Here is an 18,632-nt window from a genome sequence, read left to right as displayed (position 1 = left end):
ACACACACACACACACACACACAAATGGTATCCCAATCATCCAACCCCCAAATCCCCACCACCCGCACAAAATGCGACAAGAACATTGACCCCCATATCCCCCTCTCCCACACATACCACATCAAGAACGTCCTTATCAACCCCTCTCCTGCACAAAAATACTAACAGAATACAGTAAGTACATCAAACCCCAAAATCCCTCCCTTTACACAACAAAATGGAAAAGGAACAGGCAACAGAAAATAAAAACTATAGGTCTGAAAAAATCCACAGTCCATAACACAATAGTCCTGAACCGTGGTAATATCCACCAACGTCATCGGAAGAGAGGGACACCATACAAACATGGAGAGGCCCAACCCACCTGCCACATCAAGCCATGCAGCGATAAGCTGCTCACCAACTCCTTTTCTGGCAGGCAGTCGGCGATGAACTCGCGTTCTCCTTCCACATTCATCTCAATTTCTCAATCTTCCTTGATGCTTTAGACAGCGATTAATGGACACTTCAATTGGCAAATTGGAGTCACACATTGGCTCAATTTTATACCCTGTGACTGATATGAAACCCCTTTTTACTGGTCATTTATAACAGGTACTGAACTCAGCAGTGAGAACACCACCTTTCTCAAACTTCCTGCATCCAGGGTTGGTATGACTTGAGTCTCACCAGACTGGAGTTCCGGGATGTCTTGACCGCCTGAAGCCCGATCAGCGTGAATATTGTAAAAATACTGTCCACATGCAATTAGCTGTTGGCAAGAAATAACAGATCATACAATGCATACAATTATGAAGTATATTTACAAATTTTTGCTTTGTCAAACAGTTAGTAGAAAAAGAAAAAAATTACAAAAGGCCCATAACAGTTAACCCAATCCAAATGTGCACATAAGTTTGATCTAATCTTGAAGTTGTCTTTAACTCAGGCACTGGACCCACAGACTCTGTGAAAGCATACACTACCTTCCAAATGTTACTCAAAATCCACCTTGAACCAACAGGCACCCCCACGGAGGTATTGGTCCTTCCTCCTTGAAGCCATTCATCTGCACAAAGCACCTTGTGCAACAGGGGTGGCATCCTCAGCTATCTTTCCTCCTGTCTTCCCCCAGCCCCACCAAAAAGATCTCAACCCACATCAGTGTTCATCACAGCATTCTCTAAAACCGTCTTCCAATTCCACCTTCCTGATTGGCTGACACAGTATTCCTGATTTGAACAATATAGCCTCTTATCTTTAGCATGCTTCAAATCGAAACATGCTAAAAGCAGACTGCTCTGACAAAACTGCTGAAATGAAATGCCTACAGCATAGCAGTAAAACTCTTAATCAGGACTTTGCATTTCTATGGCATAACATTAGAAATATATAAACAGTATAATGGGTCACGCTGTATTAACACCTTTAATGCATGTATGGAATGTGTGAATATTATAAATGCATTCATGTGGGGTAGAAAAAGAGTTCATAGATAACAATGGAGGGCAAAATACTGCCCTATACATTTCACTTTTGTTCTACCAATACCTGATCAAGCTGGTATCAGAGAGTATTTAACCATGCACTCTCTCATTTTCACATTGTAAAATCTTTGCCACAAGACATCACATTGATATTCTTATATTTCAAAGGGAATGACATATTTTCATGAATATAATACAAAATGCATCATTTCACCACACACTCCATGTTATTTGAGAGAGGAGCCTATTCACCCCCTGCTTTGTTATAATCTAAATATTCTCTTTGCTGAAGAGCAAAAACTGCTTTATATCTGATTCCTTGAGTACATTCGCTTAAAAATTAAAAATTTAGAAAGTATGTTTTTAATGTCAACGATCCAACAGGATGGGAGGTCTTTGAGATTCTGCCGTAACATTTCCCTACTCCTCCCTTTAGACTTCCCATTTGAGGGCACCTTTACTAAACTTATGTTTATTATCATGACCCCAAAAGATCTGATTAAGAGTGAAGGTTCATCGTGACTGCACCTTGCGGCAATCATTAAAATAATGTTATGGTTTTTATTAAATGCAAAACCTGAAGCTGTATGTGCAAAAAAATCTGATTTTTTCAAAATCAAGAATTCATCTTTTTTTTAAAGCTATCATCCTGTCACAACATGAAATAAGGCTGCAGTAGAAAAGTTAACTCTCATCAACATGATGGCTAGATCTGACTTGTACTTCCTTGCAGCCTTGCACAATTATACAGTTTATATATTGAATACTTATATCACTCCTGAAGGGCACTTTCAGTTGTATTATATTTGAGCTTTGCATTTAAAATTACCCTGGGATATACTGAAGGCAAAAAAAAGAGTAAATTATTGTTAAATATTCCTGAATCTTCTGAAATGCTGGGAAGTGTATGGTCATGCACATTGGTAGAAGAAAGTAAATGGTTGACTATTTTCTAAATGGAGAGAAAGTACAAAAATCTGAGGCGCAAAGGGATTTGAGAGTCCGTGTGCAGGGTTCTCTAAGGTTTACTTTGCTGGTTGAGTCTGTGGTGAGGAAAGCAAGTACAATGTCAGCATTCATTTCAAGAGGGCTAGAATACAAAAGCAAGGATGTAATGTTGAGTGTGCTGTCTTTACGACAGTTATTTAGTTTATAATATTTTCGCTTAGTAATTCATTCAATAGTATTTTCTAGTTAGAATTAGGAGTGTTTAAAGTATATTCATTGCATGTAAAATATATCGGCATGCGACGACGTCACATCCGGTTTCGCCGCGTCTTGTGGGAAAACACCGGTTTGAAATTAGCGCGAGGGTGGGGGCTCACCACGAGGCTCACCTGAGCACAAGCAGTTTTGCAGGCATGAGAAATCACAGTGAGAGCAACGCTGTAAGTTAATAGATAATCGATATATTGAACTAAGATGTTAATGCTGATCCTGTTAGAAGTAACGACGGTAGATAATGTTTATGCTTTCGTTAGTTCAAGAGTCGCGGATAATTTGCATGGAAGTGTATTTAAAGTAGTCAATGGAGCAGGTAAACTCTCCCTGTATACTGCACCTTAGTGTAATGTGGTTATAGTCACTTTGCAAGTATTTACACTTGAAATGTGATATTAAGGAAGGAACAAATACTGTATCAATCTTGTATTGTTTTATCAACAGTTTTCACCATATGTTAATGTGAAGAGTGAACAGTAAATGGTTAATCTTACTGCGATCTGGTTCTTATTAACTGGTTTATCTCGACGTTAAATTCGGCGTTCGTTACACCCGAAGGAGAACGTTACAGTGAAAAAGCGGCATTATCAGGTGTTTCAAGTGCTGCAATGTCAGCTCAATCCAGCATCAAGTCGACGCCGCCCAGCGACAGGGGCAGTAAACCGACATCAAGTAAGCCTACCCGGGCGTTATCAGGTGTTCCAAGTGCTGCAATGTCAGCTCGATCCGGGATCAAGTCGATGGCGCCCAGCGACAAGGGCAGTAGAACAACATCAAGTAAGTCCACACAGGCAAGAGCCAAGGCAGAAGCCGCCAAGATGCGACTGCATTACGCCAAACAAGAAGCAGTTTTGAAAATGAAACAGGCCACCAGAGAAGTCGAAATCCGGAAAGAAAAGGCCGCCAGAGAAGCCGAAAGGGCCGCCAGACAAAGAGAAGAGGCTGCCAGAGAAGCCGAAATCCAGAAAGAAAGGGCCGCCAGACAAAGAGAAGAGGCTGCCAGAGAAGCCGAAATCCAGAAAGAAAGGGCCGCCAGAGAAGCCGAAGAGGCTGCCAGACAAAGAGAAGAGGCTGCCAGAGAAGCCGAAACCCAGTTGGAAATGACAAAAATATCGACAGAGTTGCATGTGCTGCAGCTAGAAAGAGAAGGAGAAGCTGCCATGGTGGAAGCAGAGTACATAGAAGAAGCTGAAGGGTCGCGTGATCTGACCGAAACAAGTTCTGCTTTAGAAAGGACCAGACTGGAACGCACGAGCGACTATGTACAATATCAAGCAGACAGGCAGGCCCGTCTCCCCTCTCCATACCTATTCGATAACTTCCCCAGCTACGAGGAAGAGAATTTACCCTCGCGGCCCCGCGATGAAGTCAAGAATGAAAGAGCTGACAACCGATATACTTTGACACCAAAGTTACAAAGTTCGATGCGAAGAGACGCGGAGGTTGAATCCAGGATGGCAAATTCCATGAGAAACGTGCGTTCTCAGTCATATAGGCGTCAACGTACTTCTCCAGCCCGCATGCCGCTTGCAGCCGATCCCACGCTGCAGTATTTAGCACGACGGGATCTCGTCACTTCGGGACTGTACCAGTTTGACGATAAACCCGAAAATTACCGTGCTTGGCTCTCCACATTCACCAACGTGATTGACGGGGTCCAGCTCAGTGCAACCCAAAGGTTGGACCTTATGGCGAAATGGCTGGGGAAAGAATCACGCGACCAGGTGAGACGCATGCGTTCAGTGTACATCAACAAACCTGAGCTAGCCTTAAGCGAAGCATGGGAGAGACTTTGGGAGAGATATGGGGCCCCCGACATTATTGAAGCGGCGCTATATCGACGTCTGGAAAACTTTCCTAAGGTGTCAGCCAAAGATCACTTTAAGTTAAGAGAATTCGGAGATTTACTCATGGAGATCCAAGGCGCCAAAGAAGATGGCTATTCAGCTGGTCTAGTATTCCTAGATACTCCATCCGGGATTAGACCAATTGTGGACAAACTTCCATTTGGGCTGCAGGACAAGTGGCTGACTGTTGCCTCAGAGTACAAGGAAGACCACGATGGTCGATTTCCTCCCTTTAAGCACCTCACTAGGTTTGTGTGCAAGGAGGCGAAGAGGCGAAACGACCCTAGCCTTGTAGGTCCAGGAAGCAGTTCGATTTACACCAAGCCAGGCAGATCCGTTTCGAATGTTTTCAACATTGATAAACCCGTGTCAGTGCTCAAGACCGAAGCCCTTACAACTAACAACGACCCTGGCAAGTATTGTCCATTGCATAACAAACCTCACCCCCTGAAAGCATGCAGAATGTTTAGGGAAAAACCCCTTGAAGAGAGGACGGCTCTTCTCAAGGAGAAAAGAATATGTTTTAGATGCTGTTCCTCAACCTCTCACCTCGCCAGAGAGTGTACGATCGACGTGAAGTGTTCGGAATGTGGCAGCCCAGATCACGTCGAGGCCATGCATCCCGACCTGTCACCACAAACCGAGAGCGCTCCTTCACCCCCACAACAGGACGGCGGGGAGGGAGAGGCTCACTCTAAGTCAATAGCTGTCAGCACGAACTGTACAGAAGTTTGCGGTCAAGCTCAGTCAAGTCGTTCTTGTTCCAAGATCTGCCTCACTAAGGTGTACCCTAAAGGAGCCAAAGACAAGGCCATCAAAGCCTATGTGATTCTGGACGATCAGAGCAATCGTTCACTAGTCAGTCCAGAGTTCTTTAAATTGTTCAACATTGAGAGTGAGCGGTTCCCATACTACCTCAAAACTTGCTCAGGCAACATGGAAACCCAAGGAAGGAAGGCAGAAGGCATCCAGATCGAGTCCCTGGATGGTAAAGTCGTCATCTGTCTCCCTCCGCTCTTAGAGTGCAATGAAATCATGAATAACCGCGCTGGGATCCCGACACCAAGTGCGGTACTACACCAGCCGCATCTCCACCACATCGCCAAACACATCCCAGAACTGGATCCGAAAGCGGAAATACTCCTGCTATTAGGAAGAGATGTTATCCAGGTACACAAGGTTAGGCAGCAGATCAATGGACCACTCAACGCCCCCTTCGCGCAACGTCTGGATCTGGGCTGGGTGGTGATAGGAGAGGTGTGTCTCGGTGACGTACACAAACCGATGGTTAACACACTCAAGACCAATGTGCTAGAGAGTGGCCGCCATTCAATCTTTCAACCCTGCCCGAGTGTCCCGTGCATCAAGGAAGCACAACAAGGCGTTAACAAGCGCGAGGCAAGCAACGAGTCGCTGGGCCAGTCAGTCTTCGCTCTAACGAAGTATGACAACAAACTTGCACAATCAGCTCAAGATACCATTTCTTTAAAAACCAAAGACACCAAGGTCTTCAGAGATGAAGCAAATAATGGGGTTGCCCCATTGCCAATCAGAGAACCACGCCAGCGCTCACCAGATAACAAAGAGCAGGCAGTCAAACGGTTCACGTCCTTACGGAAAACCTGGAAAAGGAAACCTGAGATACAGCAACGCACCCGATTGGCCCACGAGGTACTGTGCACCCTAATGGCAGAGGTCACAGCCATTATAAACGCACAATCATTCCTACCTGTGTCTTCTGACCCAGAAAACCCCTTTATACTTTCGCCATCAACGCTCCTTACGCAGAAGGCAGGAGCACCTCCTCCACCAGGAGACTTCTCAGACAAGGATTTGTACACAAAGCAATGGAGACAAGTCCAGGCTCTGGCAAATCAGTTCTGGTCCCGCTGGAGACAGAAATATCTACCCTTGTTGCAACAGAGACAAAAGTGGACAGAACCCCGAAGGAATCTTCAAGTTGGAGACTTAGTCCTGCTCAGGGACAAGCAAGCCACCCGCAACAGCAGGCCAATGGCCAGAATCACTGCTACATTCCCTAGCGGGGATGGACATGTCAGGAAGATCGAATTGAAGACTACCAACCAAGGCGATGTGAAAATTTACCAAGGTCCAGTTACAGAAGTTATTCTACTTCTACCCAATGACTGATTAAGAGACTAAGTTTTGTACTCTGCTCATTGTGACCTTACGAAGGTCAAGCGGGGAGTGTGCTGTCTTTACGACAGTTATTTAGTTTATAATATTTTCGCTTAGTAATTCATTCAATAGTATTTTCTAGTTAGAATTAGGAGTGTTTAAAGTATATTCATTGCATGTAAAATATATCGGCATGCAATGACGTCACATCCGGTTTCGCCGCGTCTTGTGGGAAAACACCGGTTTGAAATTAGCGCGAGGGTGGGGGCTTTCCACGAGGCTCACCTGAGCACAAGCAGTTTTGCAGGCATGAGAAATCACAGTGAGAGCAACTCTGTAAGTTAATAGATAATCGATATATTGAACTAAGATGTTAATGCTGATCCTGTTAGAAGTAACGACGGTAGATAATGTTTATGCTTTCGTTAGTTAAAGAGTCGTGGATAATTTGCATGGAAGTGTATTTAAAGTAGTCAATGGAGCAGGTAAACTCTCCCTGTATACTGCACCTTAGTGTAATGTGGTTATAGTCACCTTTGCAAGTATTTACACTTGAAATGTGATATTAAGGAAGGAACAAATACTGTATCAATCTTGTATTGTTTTATCAACAGTTTTCACCATATGTTAATGTGAAGAGTGAACAGTAAATGGTTAATCTTACTGCGATCTGGTTCTTATTAACTGGTTTATCTCGACGTTAAATTCGGCGTTCGTTACACCCGAAGGAGAACGTTACATTGAGACTTAACAAAGCACCAGTGAGGCCTCATTTGGAGTATTGTGAGCAACATTTGGCCCCTTATCTTAGAAAGGACATTCTGAAACTGGAGAGGGTTGAAAGGAGATTCATGAAAATGATTCCAAGATTAAACAGCTTTTCATTTGAAGAGCGTTTGATGCCTCTGGGCCTGTATTCAACAGAATTTAGAACAATGAAGGTTGACTAAACTGCAAACTATTGAGTGGTGAAAAGCCATGATGGAGTGGATGTGGAGAGAATGTTTCCTGTTGTGGGAGAGTCTAAGACTAAAGGACACTGAATCCTTTTAGAAAGGAGATGAGGAGGAATTTCTTTAGCCAGAGAGAGGTGAATCTGTGAAATTTGTTGCCACAGGCTCCTATGGAGGCGAAGTCTTTATGTATATTTAAGCAGAAGTTAATAGATTCTTAAATTTGTCAGGGCATGAAGGGATATGGGGGGAAGACAGGAGACTAAGGCTGAGAGGTAAAATGGATCAGCCATGATGAAATGGCAGAGCAGGCTCAATGGGCCAAATGGCCTAATTCTGCTCCTGTATCTTATGGTTTTATGGTTAATGCTCTCATTTAAAGAATTAAAATAGTGTTCATGATTATTTCCTTTATTTCTTCATTCCTGAAGTGGAGATGCTGCTGGCTAGGCTAGAGTTTACTGACAATCACTAATTGCAGTTGAGGGAGCTTCTTGGATCATTGCAGCCTGCATGGTAAAGTTACTCAAAGAGTAGTAGGGGTCTGACTCAATAATAATGAGGTACTAATTTGCATTTCAACACTGCCTTCAATGTATTAAAACAGCTCAAAGCTTTTCATCAGAGCATTATCAATCAAATTTGATGCCAAGCCTCTCATGAAGATACTTGGTTGCATTTACCTCTGGCTGGAGGTTGCCTGGAGAACCCTTCACATCAGTCCCACTCTGACTTTTGTGCATTGCACTGAAATGCAAAGTCAGGTAAAAGCTAAACATCAGATTTTAGTTCTTCCACGTTTGCTCACTGCAGTTAGGCTCAACCCTGGGCAGAGTTGAGGGATGGGATGCACCGTCCATCCCAAGTCCCAGCTTTCTGCTATGACTCTCAGAAGAACCACCACTTCATTAATTTCAGCTGAGTCACCAGTCTTGAGTTAAAAAGGCAAGTTCAGGGTAAGCCGATTGCCAGAACTCACCAAAAGGCACCAAGATCTTACTTGGCTGGTAGTGAGTTGAGTGCTCCCAGTCAGATCCTCATGCATTCTCAGAAAATCATTTCCAGCACATACTGTCTCTGAGATCACTGCTGTAGGGACAAAAATAGTTGCTCTCCTCTTTATGGACTGTAGGTTTGCAAAGAAGGTGTGGAGAAAGATGCAAGGGCCTTTGTCATGGTTCATGCTAAACTGCTGCATGACGGTGGACTGTCTAATCTAGGGCCTGTCCCCTGTGACATCACAGAAACAGACATCAAATGCCACTGAAGAATCATCAACTCAATGAAAAACGTCCTTTGTTCTGCCCAAAACTTGTTTGTGTGCCAGCAGATCAAAATGTTCATAGAGGACTGCTGCCAACCAGCACAGTCCAGTCTGCAGGAGTACGTGCTCAGGGGTACACAGAAGCTTGGTGCACCATCACAAGCGCTCAGTGGAGGAGGACCATATTTATGGGATCTTCTGCTGCTGGAAAGGGAGGGGCCAGGTTGGTTGAGGAAGCCCCTCAGTTCTTGCAGTAGTGTGCCACACCAGGGGGCCATATGAGTGGAAACCCGTCCTTGTCACAAGGAGTTTGTACGGTCTCCTCATGACCACGTAAGCTTCCTCTGGTTTCCTCCCACGTTCTAAAGATGTACCGGTTAGGGTTAATGAGTTGTGACGTGCTTCAGTGTGTTGGTACGAGGTGTAGTATCACTTACAGGCTTCCTGGCTCAATCCTCACTGATTTGATCTGATGCAAACAACATACATCACTGTAGTTTAGATATATTTGAGATACAACATGGTGACTGGCCCTTTTGGTCCAATGAGACCATGCTAACATGGGGAGAACATACAAAAATTCATACAGACAGCAGTGGGAAATACTTTTTTCATTTTGAATAAAGTTCATTTTGGTTAAAAATGCTGCAGGAGTACATGCAATGTTGGAAAGTGTACGGTCATGCACTTTGGCGGATGAAATAAGCGGGCAGACTATTATCTAGATGGGGAGAGAATTCAAAATGCAGAGATGCAAAGGGACTTGGGAGTCCTTGTGCAGGATACCCTAAAGGTTAACCTCCAGGCTGAGTCGGTTGTGAAGAAGGTGAATGCAATATTGGCATTCATTTCTAGAGGTATAGAATATAAGAACAGTGATGTGATGTTGAGGCTCTATAAGGCACTTGTGAGACCACCCTTGGAGTATTATGTGCAGTTTTGGGCTCCTATTTTAGAAAGGATATACTGACATTGGATAGGGTTCATAGAAGATTCACTAGAATGATTCCAGGAATGAAAGGGTTACCGCATGAGGAACATCTGGCAGCTCTTGGACTGTATCCCCTGGAGTTCAGGAGAATGAGGGGGGATCTCATTAAAACATTCCAAATGTTAAAAGGCCTGAACAGATTAGTTATGGCAAAGTTATTTCCCATAGTAGGGTATTCTAGGACAAGAGGGCACAACTTCAGGATTGAAGGATGTCCTTTTAGAACTGAGATGCGGAGAAATTGCTTTAGTCAAAGGGTGGTAAATCTGTGGAATTTGTTGCACAGAATCTGTGGAGGCCAAGTCACTGGATGTATTTAAGGCAGAGATAGATAGGGTCTTGATTTGCCAGGGCATCAAAGGGAATGGGGTGAAAGCAGAGGAGTGGGGATAACTGGAAGAATTGGATCAGCACATGATTGAATGGCGGAGCAGACTCGGTGGGCCAAATGGTCTACGTCTGCTCCTATATCTTATGGTCTTACATGCTAGGAGAAGGACTGAAGCTTGATACAGCCCAGGTAAGGGCTCGGTGAGGAAGGCCCATAGTCTGGTGTTCTGCTCCTGGTCAGGGAGGGGTTGGGTGAGGTAGTCCCTTAATTATTAAGTGCTTCAGTTCATGTGGCCACAAGCAGTTATTATTTAAAAATTACTACACTGCTGATTACATTGCCCATGAATGAAAAGAATGAGCACAGTTTATTCTTGTATATTTTTTATTATGAATGAAGTTATTTTTGTTAAAAATATATACATTTGAATTGATTTTGAGTGACTCCACAGACATTTCACGGCAACTGAAGTGGTCTAAGATAGCAAGCCATTGGGAAGATATCAGAGTTAGACCTTGAGCCTGTCGACTTTGCAGAATGGCTGTAGGATCCAGACCTCTGGGCTGAGCTATTCTACTGACCCCTCACAAGACAAGCGCAGCATGGTAAAAAAGCACAGGCAGGGTGCCAGATCAAACAAAATCCACAGAAGCAGTGAATGCTCAATAAAAGAGATACGCTTTAAAAAACAGCTTCAATGAAGATTGTAAAAGAAATGGACAGGATTGCAGAAGAAATTCTGGAGATTGGATCTTGATAGATGTCAAATAGAATTTTATACTATGTAGATCAGACACAGGAGAGATTTAAATGACTTCAGAAACATGAAGGTAGGACACGGAGACTAGAAAGATCTGATTCTGACAAGCTTTATTTGTTGCATGTGCATTAAAATATATGTGAAATGTGTTGCTTGCATCAATTCAAATCAGTGAGGATTGTAGTACACTCAAATTGCTGGAGAAACTCAGCAGGCCAGGCAGCATCTAGGGACAAGAGTAAACAGTCGACATTTCTGGCCTAGAATAATGCTGCAAGTGCTATTATGTTTTTGGTGCCAACTGTCACAACCACGGATTTGGCAGCGTAGCATATACGACAATTGCGCTTGTAAATCTGTATGTGTCAGCTAATTATCATTTCATTATTATAGCATTTAACTCCATTCATTCCTTCGTAATGTTGGCCAAGATTTGAACACAACGCTTCACTTCCTGCTTACATTCCTGAGTAATTGGACTGTCCAGTCAACTGACTCTGAAGACCAGTGGTATTTGTTTTACATTTAGTTATTCCTTTCAGTCGCAGTGTAGACTTTGTTTTCCATTTGAGAGTTTTAGTTAACGGCCTTGTCTGGCCTAGCATTTATTGTTTTCTTTTCCCTTTAACACTGTTCACATTAAAGTCAGAACTATCAAACCACTTCAGTGTCTCTCACTCTGCATTTGGCCTTATTCGAACTGGGTGACATCAACATAGCATGCCCATAACTCTGTGACCATAACCATACATCTCTGGAATATGGGAAGAAAGAGGAAACATATAAAGTCACGGGAAAACTCCTTCCAGGCAACCATGACACTATCATGCCGCCCTTCATCAGACTAATCACGTCTAGTAGTTAACTGTGAGGGTTTCAGTCATCGCTAAGATGGGAGCAATGTTGGATTAAGGATGAAGAACAGGGCAGTCTCGCTGATCATCTGAGTAAGTGGTCCAAAATCTAACACATTAAATGTAATAACAAGTTTATAAAAACTCTGGCTCAGTCGGACTGGGGTAAGTATGTACAAGACAAACTAATGCAGCTTTGTACAGGAACAACACAGCAACGAGCAATCTGATGATTTAGAACCATTGATAATATTGCTCGTAATCATAATGAGCTTATGCCAAATTTACATGTGGAAGCAACACTTGGGTGAGAAATCAGAAGATGAAGGACCAGAAAAATATACTTTGTTTGATAATTTCTGACTGCAAGTTAACAATAGAAGCTCATGAGTATAGTCCTATCAGCTAGAAAACTACAAAGCTAGTGATTGTTAAAGGAGATTAAAACATTTCCATTAAAGGACACAGCAGGGTATTGATCATTTGGAGAATTGGGCAGAGAAATGCCAAATGGAGATCAATTCGGACAAGTGTGAGATGGTGCACTTTGGGAGGTCAAATGCAAGAGGAAACCCAATGTAAAAGGAAGACTTGGGAGCACTAACTTACAGAGGGACCTTGGTGTGCAAGCCCATAGTTCCCTGAAAGTGGATAGGAAGGTTAAAAAATATCAAAAACACATCAGTGTAAGTGTATTATCAAAGTACATACATGTCACCATATACAACCCTGAGATTCATTTTCTTGAAGACATACTCAAAAATCATTAACATAATAATAAATATAATTGAATCAATGAAAAACCCTGCCAACTTGGGCATTCAATCAGTATAAAAGACAAAAAAATGTGCAAATACAAAAGAAAAAAAATAAATAAATACATAAGCAATAATTATCGAGAACATAAACTGTCCTTGAACATGAGTCCCTAGGTTGTGAGAACATTTCAATGATGGGGAAAGTGAAGTTGAGTGAAGTTATCCCCTATGGTTCAAAAGCCTAATGATTGAGAGGTAGTAACTGTTCCTGAACTGGTGGTTTGAGTCCTGAGGCTGATGTACCTTTCTCCTGATGGCAGTGGCAAGAAGAACATGTCCTGGGTGATTGGGGTCCCTGATGATGGATGCCACTTTACTACAACAATGTTTCATTCAGATATGCTCAGTGGTGGGGAGGGCACTGACTGGGGTCTGCAAGTGAGGAAATCAAGGCTCCAAAGATACTGAGGTCAAGGCCTCGAAGTTTATTGATTAGAGGGGATGTATTGAATGGAGAACTATAGTCGATAAAGAGCACCTGATGCATGCGTCTTTGCTGTCAGTGATGTTCTAGGGTTGAGCGAAAGGCCAATGAGATGTCTGCTGTGGACTCGTTGCTCCAGTAGGCAAACTGAAGTGGATCCAAGTAGTTTCTCAGGCAGGTTGATATATTTCATCGCCACCCTTTCAAAATACTTCAGCCCTGTGGATGTAAGTGCTATGGGTTGATAGTCATTGAGGATGTACCGCATGCTTGCCTTCAGTCAGGACACAGAGCATTAGTGTGCAAGTTATGTATAGCTGTTTAAAAATTTGGTTAGACCACACTTGAAGTTTTATGTTCAATTCTGGTTGCCACATTATAGAAAGGACATGGAGGTTTCAGAAAGGTTGGAGAGGAGCTTCACCAGAATGTTATTTGGATTAGACAGTATTGGTTTTAGAGAGATGTTAGACAAGCTTGGGTTTTTTGCTCTGGAGCAAAGCCTGCCATGTGACCCGATAAACGTAAAGAAAATGCAGAGATGGGGTAGACAGAGTCTTTTTCCAACAGTTCCAAGTACCAACGACCACTGGCATAAAGTGAAAAGGGGGAAGTTTTGAGAGTGATGTACAATGCAACTTTATTTTTTTTTAGAAACATTGGTAGGAGCCTGGAATGTGTTGCTAAAGGGGTAATAGAAGCAGATGTGTTAGCAATATTAAACAGGCATTTAGACACACTACCAGATGGAGAATAAAGGGATACAGACTATATGTTTGCAGATGAGATTAGTCAAATTGGCATCATGGTCACCACCAACATTATGAGCTGAGGGGCCTGTTCCTATGCTTACTGATCTATGTTTGTAGGTTGCTCTGTGTCATTTGTGCATGGAAAGAGGCAAAAATACTTCGTGAAATTAAGAATTGAATTACTTTCTGAAGCAATATCTAGACCGGGGGTCGGCAACCCGCGGCTCCGGAGCCACATGTGGCTCTTTTACGTCTGTGCTGCGGCTCCCTGTTGCTTTGGGAAATAATTGGTTGTGGCGACCCTTTCCTGGCACATCCGAACCGACTCACAATTAGATAGCCTACGGGGGTTTGCGAGCACAGAGCTTTGGAGCCTCTGCGCCATGGGGGGCAGGTTGAGGGAGGCTTAAAAGTGAGGCTGAAGATTTCGAATAAAGTTTTATCCTTCGACTGCAGTTACCGACTCTGTGTCGTAATTTTAGCGTTGCGTGTAGCACACCGCTACATGGTCAGTATTTAATTAAAATGTATTTTATGTTAGTTTGTTAGTTTTTGAAATGTAATTCTAAATTTGAAGATTATGGTGATCTTGTACAATCTAAATAAGACGTTGTGCCGACCCATTTCCTGACACATCCGAACCGGCTCACAATTAGCCAGCGTTCAGGCTAAGGGAGATAGCCTACGGGGGTTTGTGAGTACGTGTCTTTTGCAGCATCCGCGCCCATGGGGGGCAGGTTGAGGGAGGCTTAAAAGCAAGGCTGTTTAGTTCGAATAAAGCTATCTTTGACTGCAGTTTACTGACTGCGTGTAGCACACCGCTACAACGTGTTTTTATCGCTGGCTGTCCAGAGGGGAGGTGCTGAAACGGTTTGTCGCGTGTCTGGAAGAAGTGAAAACTTTCCTGGGCAGCAAAGGGCTCAACTTTCCTGAGCTGGAACAGCCAGAGTGGCTGGAAAAGCTACACTTCATGGAAGACATGACAGCGCACCTGAACACGCTGAACACAGCTCTTCAACGGGGTAAGGACGTACAGCCCTGCACATGTTGGAGGATGTTTTGGCATTCGAGCGCAAGTTGACGTTGCTTGCCAGAGATTTACAGAAAGGCACATTGTCTCACTTCCCCAATTTGAGAGAGTTCAAACAAGGTCACGACATGATAAATTCGGAGTATTTACATTCTGCAATCATCGCAATGCAAACATCGTTTGGGAAACGCTTCTGTGAGTTCAGAGAGGAAAAAAACACATTATCCTTCCCGGTCACTCCCCTAAGCATCGATCCATCCCTACTGAACACGACTGCATTGTCAGGTGAGAGTCAACCTGACCAAGTATGATAAATATTTTAATTGCCTATTATTTTACGTATATTCATATGTTTTCATTGTTCAGTGAAATAGTCCTTTTATTTTTCAGGTTGACAGCTGGCTGACGTTATTTTTGGTTTGCTGCTGGCGGCAAATTTAAGTTTGGCGTTTTTCATGAATACAAGAAGGACTCAAATAGACGTTGAGTATTTTACTTAAAAGTAACCTTCAACCCAACGTCTTTTTTTCGGAGTTCAAAATGTTTTTGTTGCATGCAGAAATGTAATTTCGTTTTCTCTGCAGGAGTTCATCAATTTCATAAATGCAACACATTATAGTTTGTTTATACATAGCATAAAGGCAAAACAAAACGTTGTATGCAGTGTTATTTCATTTTAAATGTCAAACGGGTTTTGCGGCTCCCAGTGTTTTCTTTTCTGTGGGAAACTGGTCCAAGTGGCTCTTTCAGTGGTAAAGGTTGCTGACCCCTGATCTAGACCCTGACCTGCTCCTTTACCCGCAATATTTCTGTACTAGTGTGAATAATTTTCTGGTCACTAACGAATCCCCAAGATGACAGGATATTTGAAATGTTAATGCCATTAATCTCAAACAGAAGTGACTGTAACACCTGCTGAAGGAGAAGGTCAACACTTGGCACTTACACAATGAAAATTATAATAAGCAGGTCCACTTTGGTCATTCAGTGACTCCCATTTTAATAGATTACCCACAAAAGGCAGACATGTAAATATTAGATCAGGGAAAATTAGACAGCAACTCCAGAGCAGCTAAATTTTTCCTGCTTTTTCTGATAGATTTCCCCTGGGCTCTATCTGTAGTCTCCAATTGGAATTCCCTATCTTTGAAAATAAAAGGAAAGAGTCAATAGGAAATCCCAACAGAAATTGTTCTGTAGTGAACCCTCCACTCTCTCTGGAATGTCTGCATGATAGCAAGTGATGGAAAGTCATCTCATATGGTGCAGAGGAGGTCAACCAGGTTAGTTCCAGAGATGAGGGGGTTAGACCATGAGGAGAGATTGAGTCACCTGGGACTGTACTCGCTGGAATTCGGGAGAATGAGATGAGATCTTATAGAAACATATAAGTTATGAGAGGGATAGATAAGATAGAGGCAGGAAAGTTGTTTCCACTGGTAGGTGAGACCAGAACTAGGGGATGTAGCCTGAAGATACGGGGGAGTAGATTTAGGATGGAGACAAGGAGGAACTTCTTTTCCCAGAGAATGGTGAACCTGTGGAATTTTCTGCCCAGTGAAGCAGTGTTTGCTACTTCAGTAAATACAAACGTTTGTATATTTAAGACAAGGTTGGACAGATTTTTGCATAGTAGGGGGAATTAAGGGTTAAGGGGAAAAGGCAGGTAGGTGGAGATGGGTCCATGGCCAGATCAGCCATGATCTTATTGAATGGCAGAGCAGGCTTGATGGGCCAGATGGGCGACTCCTGCTCCTATTTCTTATGTGAACTCTATTTCATGCTTACTTGATATTGAAGTCAATACTTTCTTGGAATGAGTGAATGACACTCAGTGATTGTGTCTTTTTTACATAGATAGCCTTCATGGAGTTGCAATTACATCCATACGCGCACTTTTGGTGTGATGTAACAACTTCAGCTTTAGATCCTCACCTGCAGTGGGAGCAAGTTGTGGTGCAAAGTGTTTTCATTGCTTAAATCTCAGGGTAATCTCATCTGTCTGCGACCATGATTTAGACACACTAAGGGCCTCGGAAAAGGTACAAAGTACAGTATCAGGAAGAGCAATTCAGACTGGAGTAACTGGAACCATTCTCCTAAAAGAGAATAGCTTAAGAATACATTTGCTGGAAGCTTCTCAATGTTCTGATAAAGAAATCATGTATTTCCCATGAATGCTGGTAACACCTGTAGGCCTTATAGGCTGTTGTTCCATCAAGTACCTTTGGAAGTCTGATTTAGTAATTCTCTTGCTTCTGAGTACAAACATTTGTGTTGCAATTTCACCTGCAGAAATTTAAGTACATTTCTATAGCTTGATGCTCCAGTGCTATATACAAACTAGGAGCAAAATAAAAGGTCAGTCAGCCCCTTTAATCTGGTCTTCTACTTTATAAGATGAAAGATTATATTTGACTGTGACCTTAGTACTGCACTAGACACACAATGGCCACCTCATTAGATAACTTCTGTACCTAATAAAGTGTCCACTGAGTGTAAGTTTATGGTCTTCTGCTGCTGTAGGCCATTCACTTCAAGTTATATGCTCAGAGATGTTCTTCTGCTCTCTTCTATTGTTATTTAAGTTACTGTCACCTTCCTGTCAACTGAAACAAATACTGCCATTCTCTACTGGCCTTTCCCATTAACACGGCATTTTTGTTAAACCTCTTGACCACGTCGGCATGTTTTTATTCATTGAGTTGCTGCTACATGATTGGCTGATTAGATCTTTGTGCTAATGAGGTGTGCAAATGTATTTAGTAAAGTAGCCTCAGACTGTGGACAAGCAGTTAATCTGTGTCCTCATCTCCTTAATTTAGGCAGATGAATAAAGTCTGATGGTACAGTTTTGAAGGTGAGCTTGGGTAATTAACCCATGTTCTGGTCAATATCCACCTCTCAACCTCATTACTGAGACAGTGACTACAACACCCTCACCTTTAGCATAATCTTTGACAGTGATAAAAGACTGTGTGGGAAAATACTTACTTGGGAGTTGGTGAATTATAATGCTATCAGGCAGGAACTTGGAATTGTAAATTGTGAACAGATGTTCTCAGGAAATGTACAACAGAGATGTAGAGGTCCTATGAGCAGCACTTGCATGACATTCTGGATAAGTTGTCCCACTGAGGCAGAGAAAGGATGGTAGGGTGAAGGTACCATAGCTAACAAGAGAAGTGAAACATTTAGTCAAGAGGAAGAAAGGAGCAAGGATCATACAGGGATCTTGATAGTTATAAGTAGCCAGGAAGAAATTTATGAATGGATTTAGGAGAGCTGGAAGGAAGCATAAGAAGGCCTTGGTGAACAGGATTAAGGAAAACCAAAAAACATTCTACACATACGTGAAGAGTAGAAGGATGGCAAGAGAGTAAGACTGATCAGGAATAGTAGAGGAAACCTATGCCTGGAGTCAGAGGACGTAGGGGAGTCCTTAATAAATGCTTTGCTCCAGTATTCACGAGTGAGATGGACCTTGATAAACGTGAGGTCAGTCTAGAACAGGCAAGTGTACTGGAACATGTCAAGGTTAAAGAAGAAGATATGCAGGAACTTTTGAAAATCATTAGGATAGGTAAGTTCCCTTGGCCAGGCAGGATATACTTCAAGTTATTGTAAGAAATGACTGAAGAGATTTCTGTGCCCTTGGAAGTGATTTTTATATCATTATGGGCCAGAGAAGTAGAACCAGAAGATTGAAAGGTGGCAAATGTGTTTCCTTTGTTCAGGAAAAGTAATAGGAATAAACCTGGAATTATAGGGCAGCAAATCTT

At 42.7% G+C, this 18,632-nt stretch overlaps 1 protein-coding gene across 1 annotated transcript; it reads left to right on the top strand.

Annotated features, from left to right (window-relative positions):
• The first annotated feature begins 2,779 nt into the window (after positions 1-2,779).
• LOC132405561 (uncharacterized) lies at positions 2,780-6,830 on the top strand. The gene is made up of 2 exons (XM_059990471.1): positions 2,780-2,854; positions 3,132-6,830. The coding sequence occupies exon 2, from the start codon at positions 3,296-3,298 to the stop codon at positions 6,683-6,685; it is 3,390 nt and encodes a 1,129-aa protein (XP_059846454.1). The 5' UTR covers positions 2,780-2,854; positions 3,132-3,295; the 3' UTR covers positions 6,686-6,830.
• The last annotated feature ends 11,802 nt before the right edge of the window (positions 6,831-18,632 follow it).

The sequence above is a fragment of the Hypanus sabinus genome, chromosome 2 (genome assembly GCF_030144855.1).
Source record: "Hypanus sabinus isolate sHypSab1 chromosome 2, sHypSab1.hap1, whole genome shotgun sequence".
In the NCBI taxonomy this organism is placed as follows: Eukaryota; Metazoa; Chordata; class Chondrichthyes; order Myliobatiformes; family Dasyatidae; genus Hypanus; species Hypanus sabinus.
The sequence above is the reverse complement of the archived record's forward strand: the minus strand, read 5'-3'. Positions and strand labels throughout refer to the sequence as shown.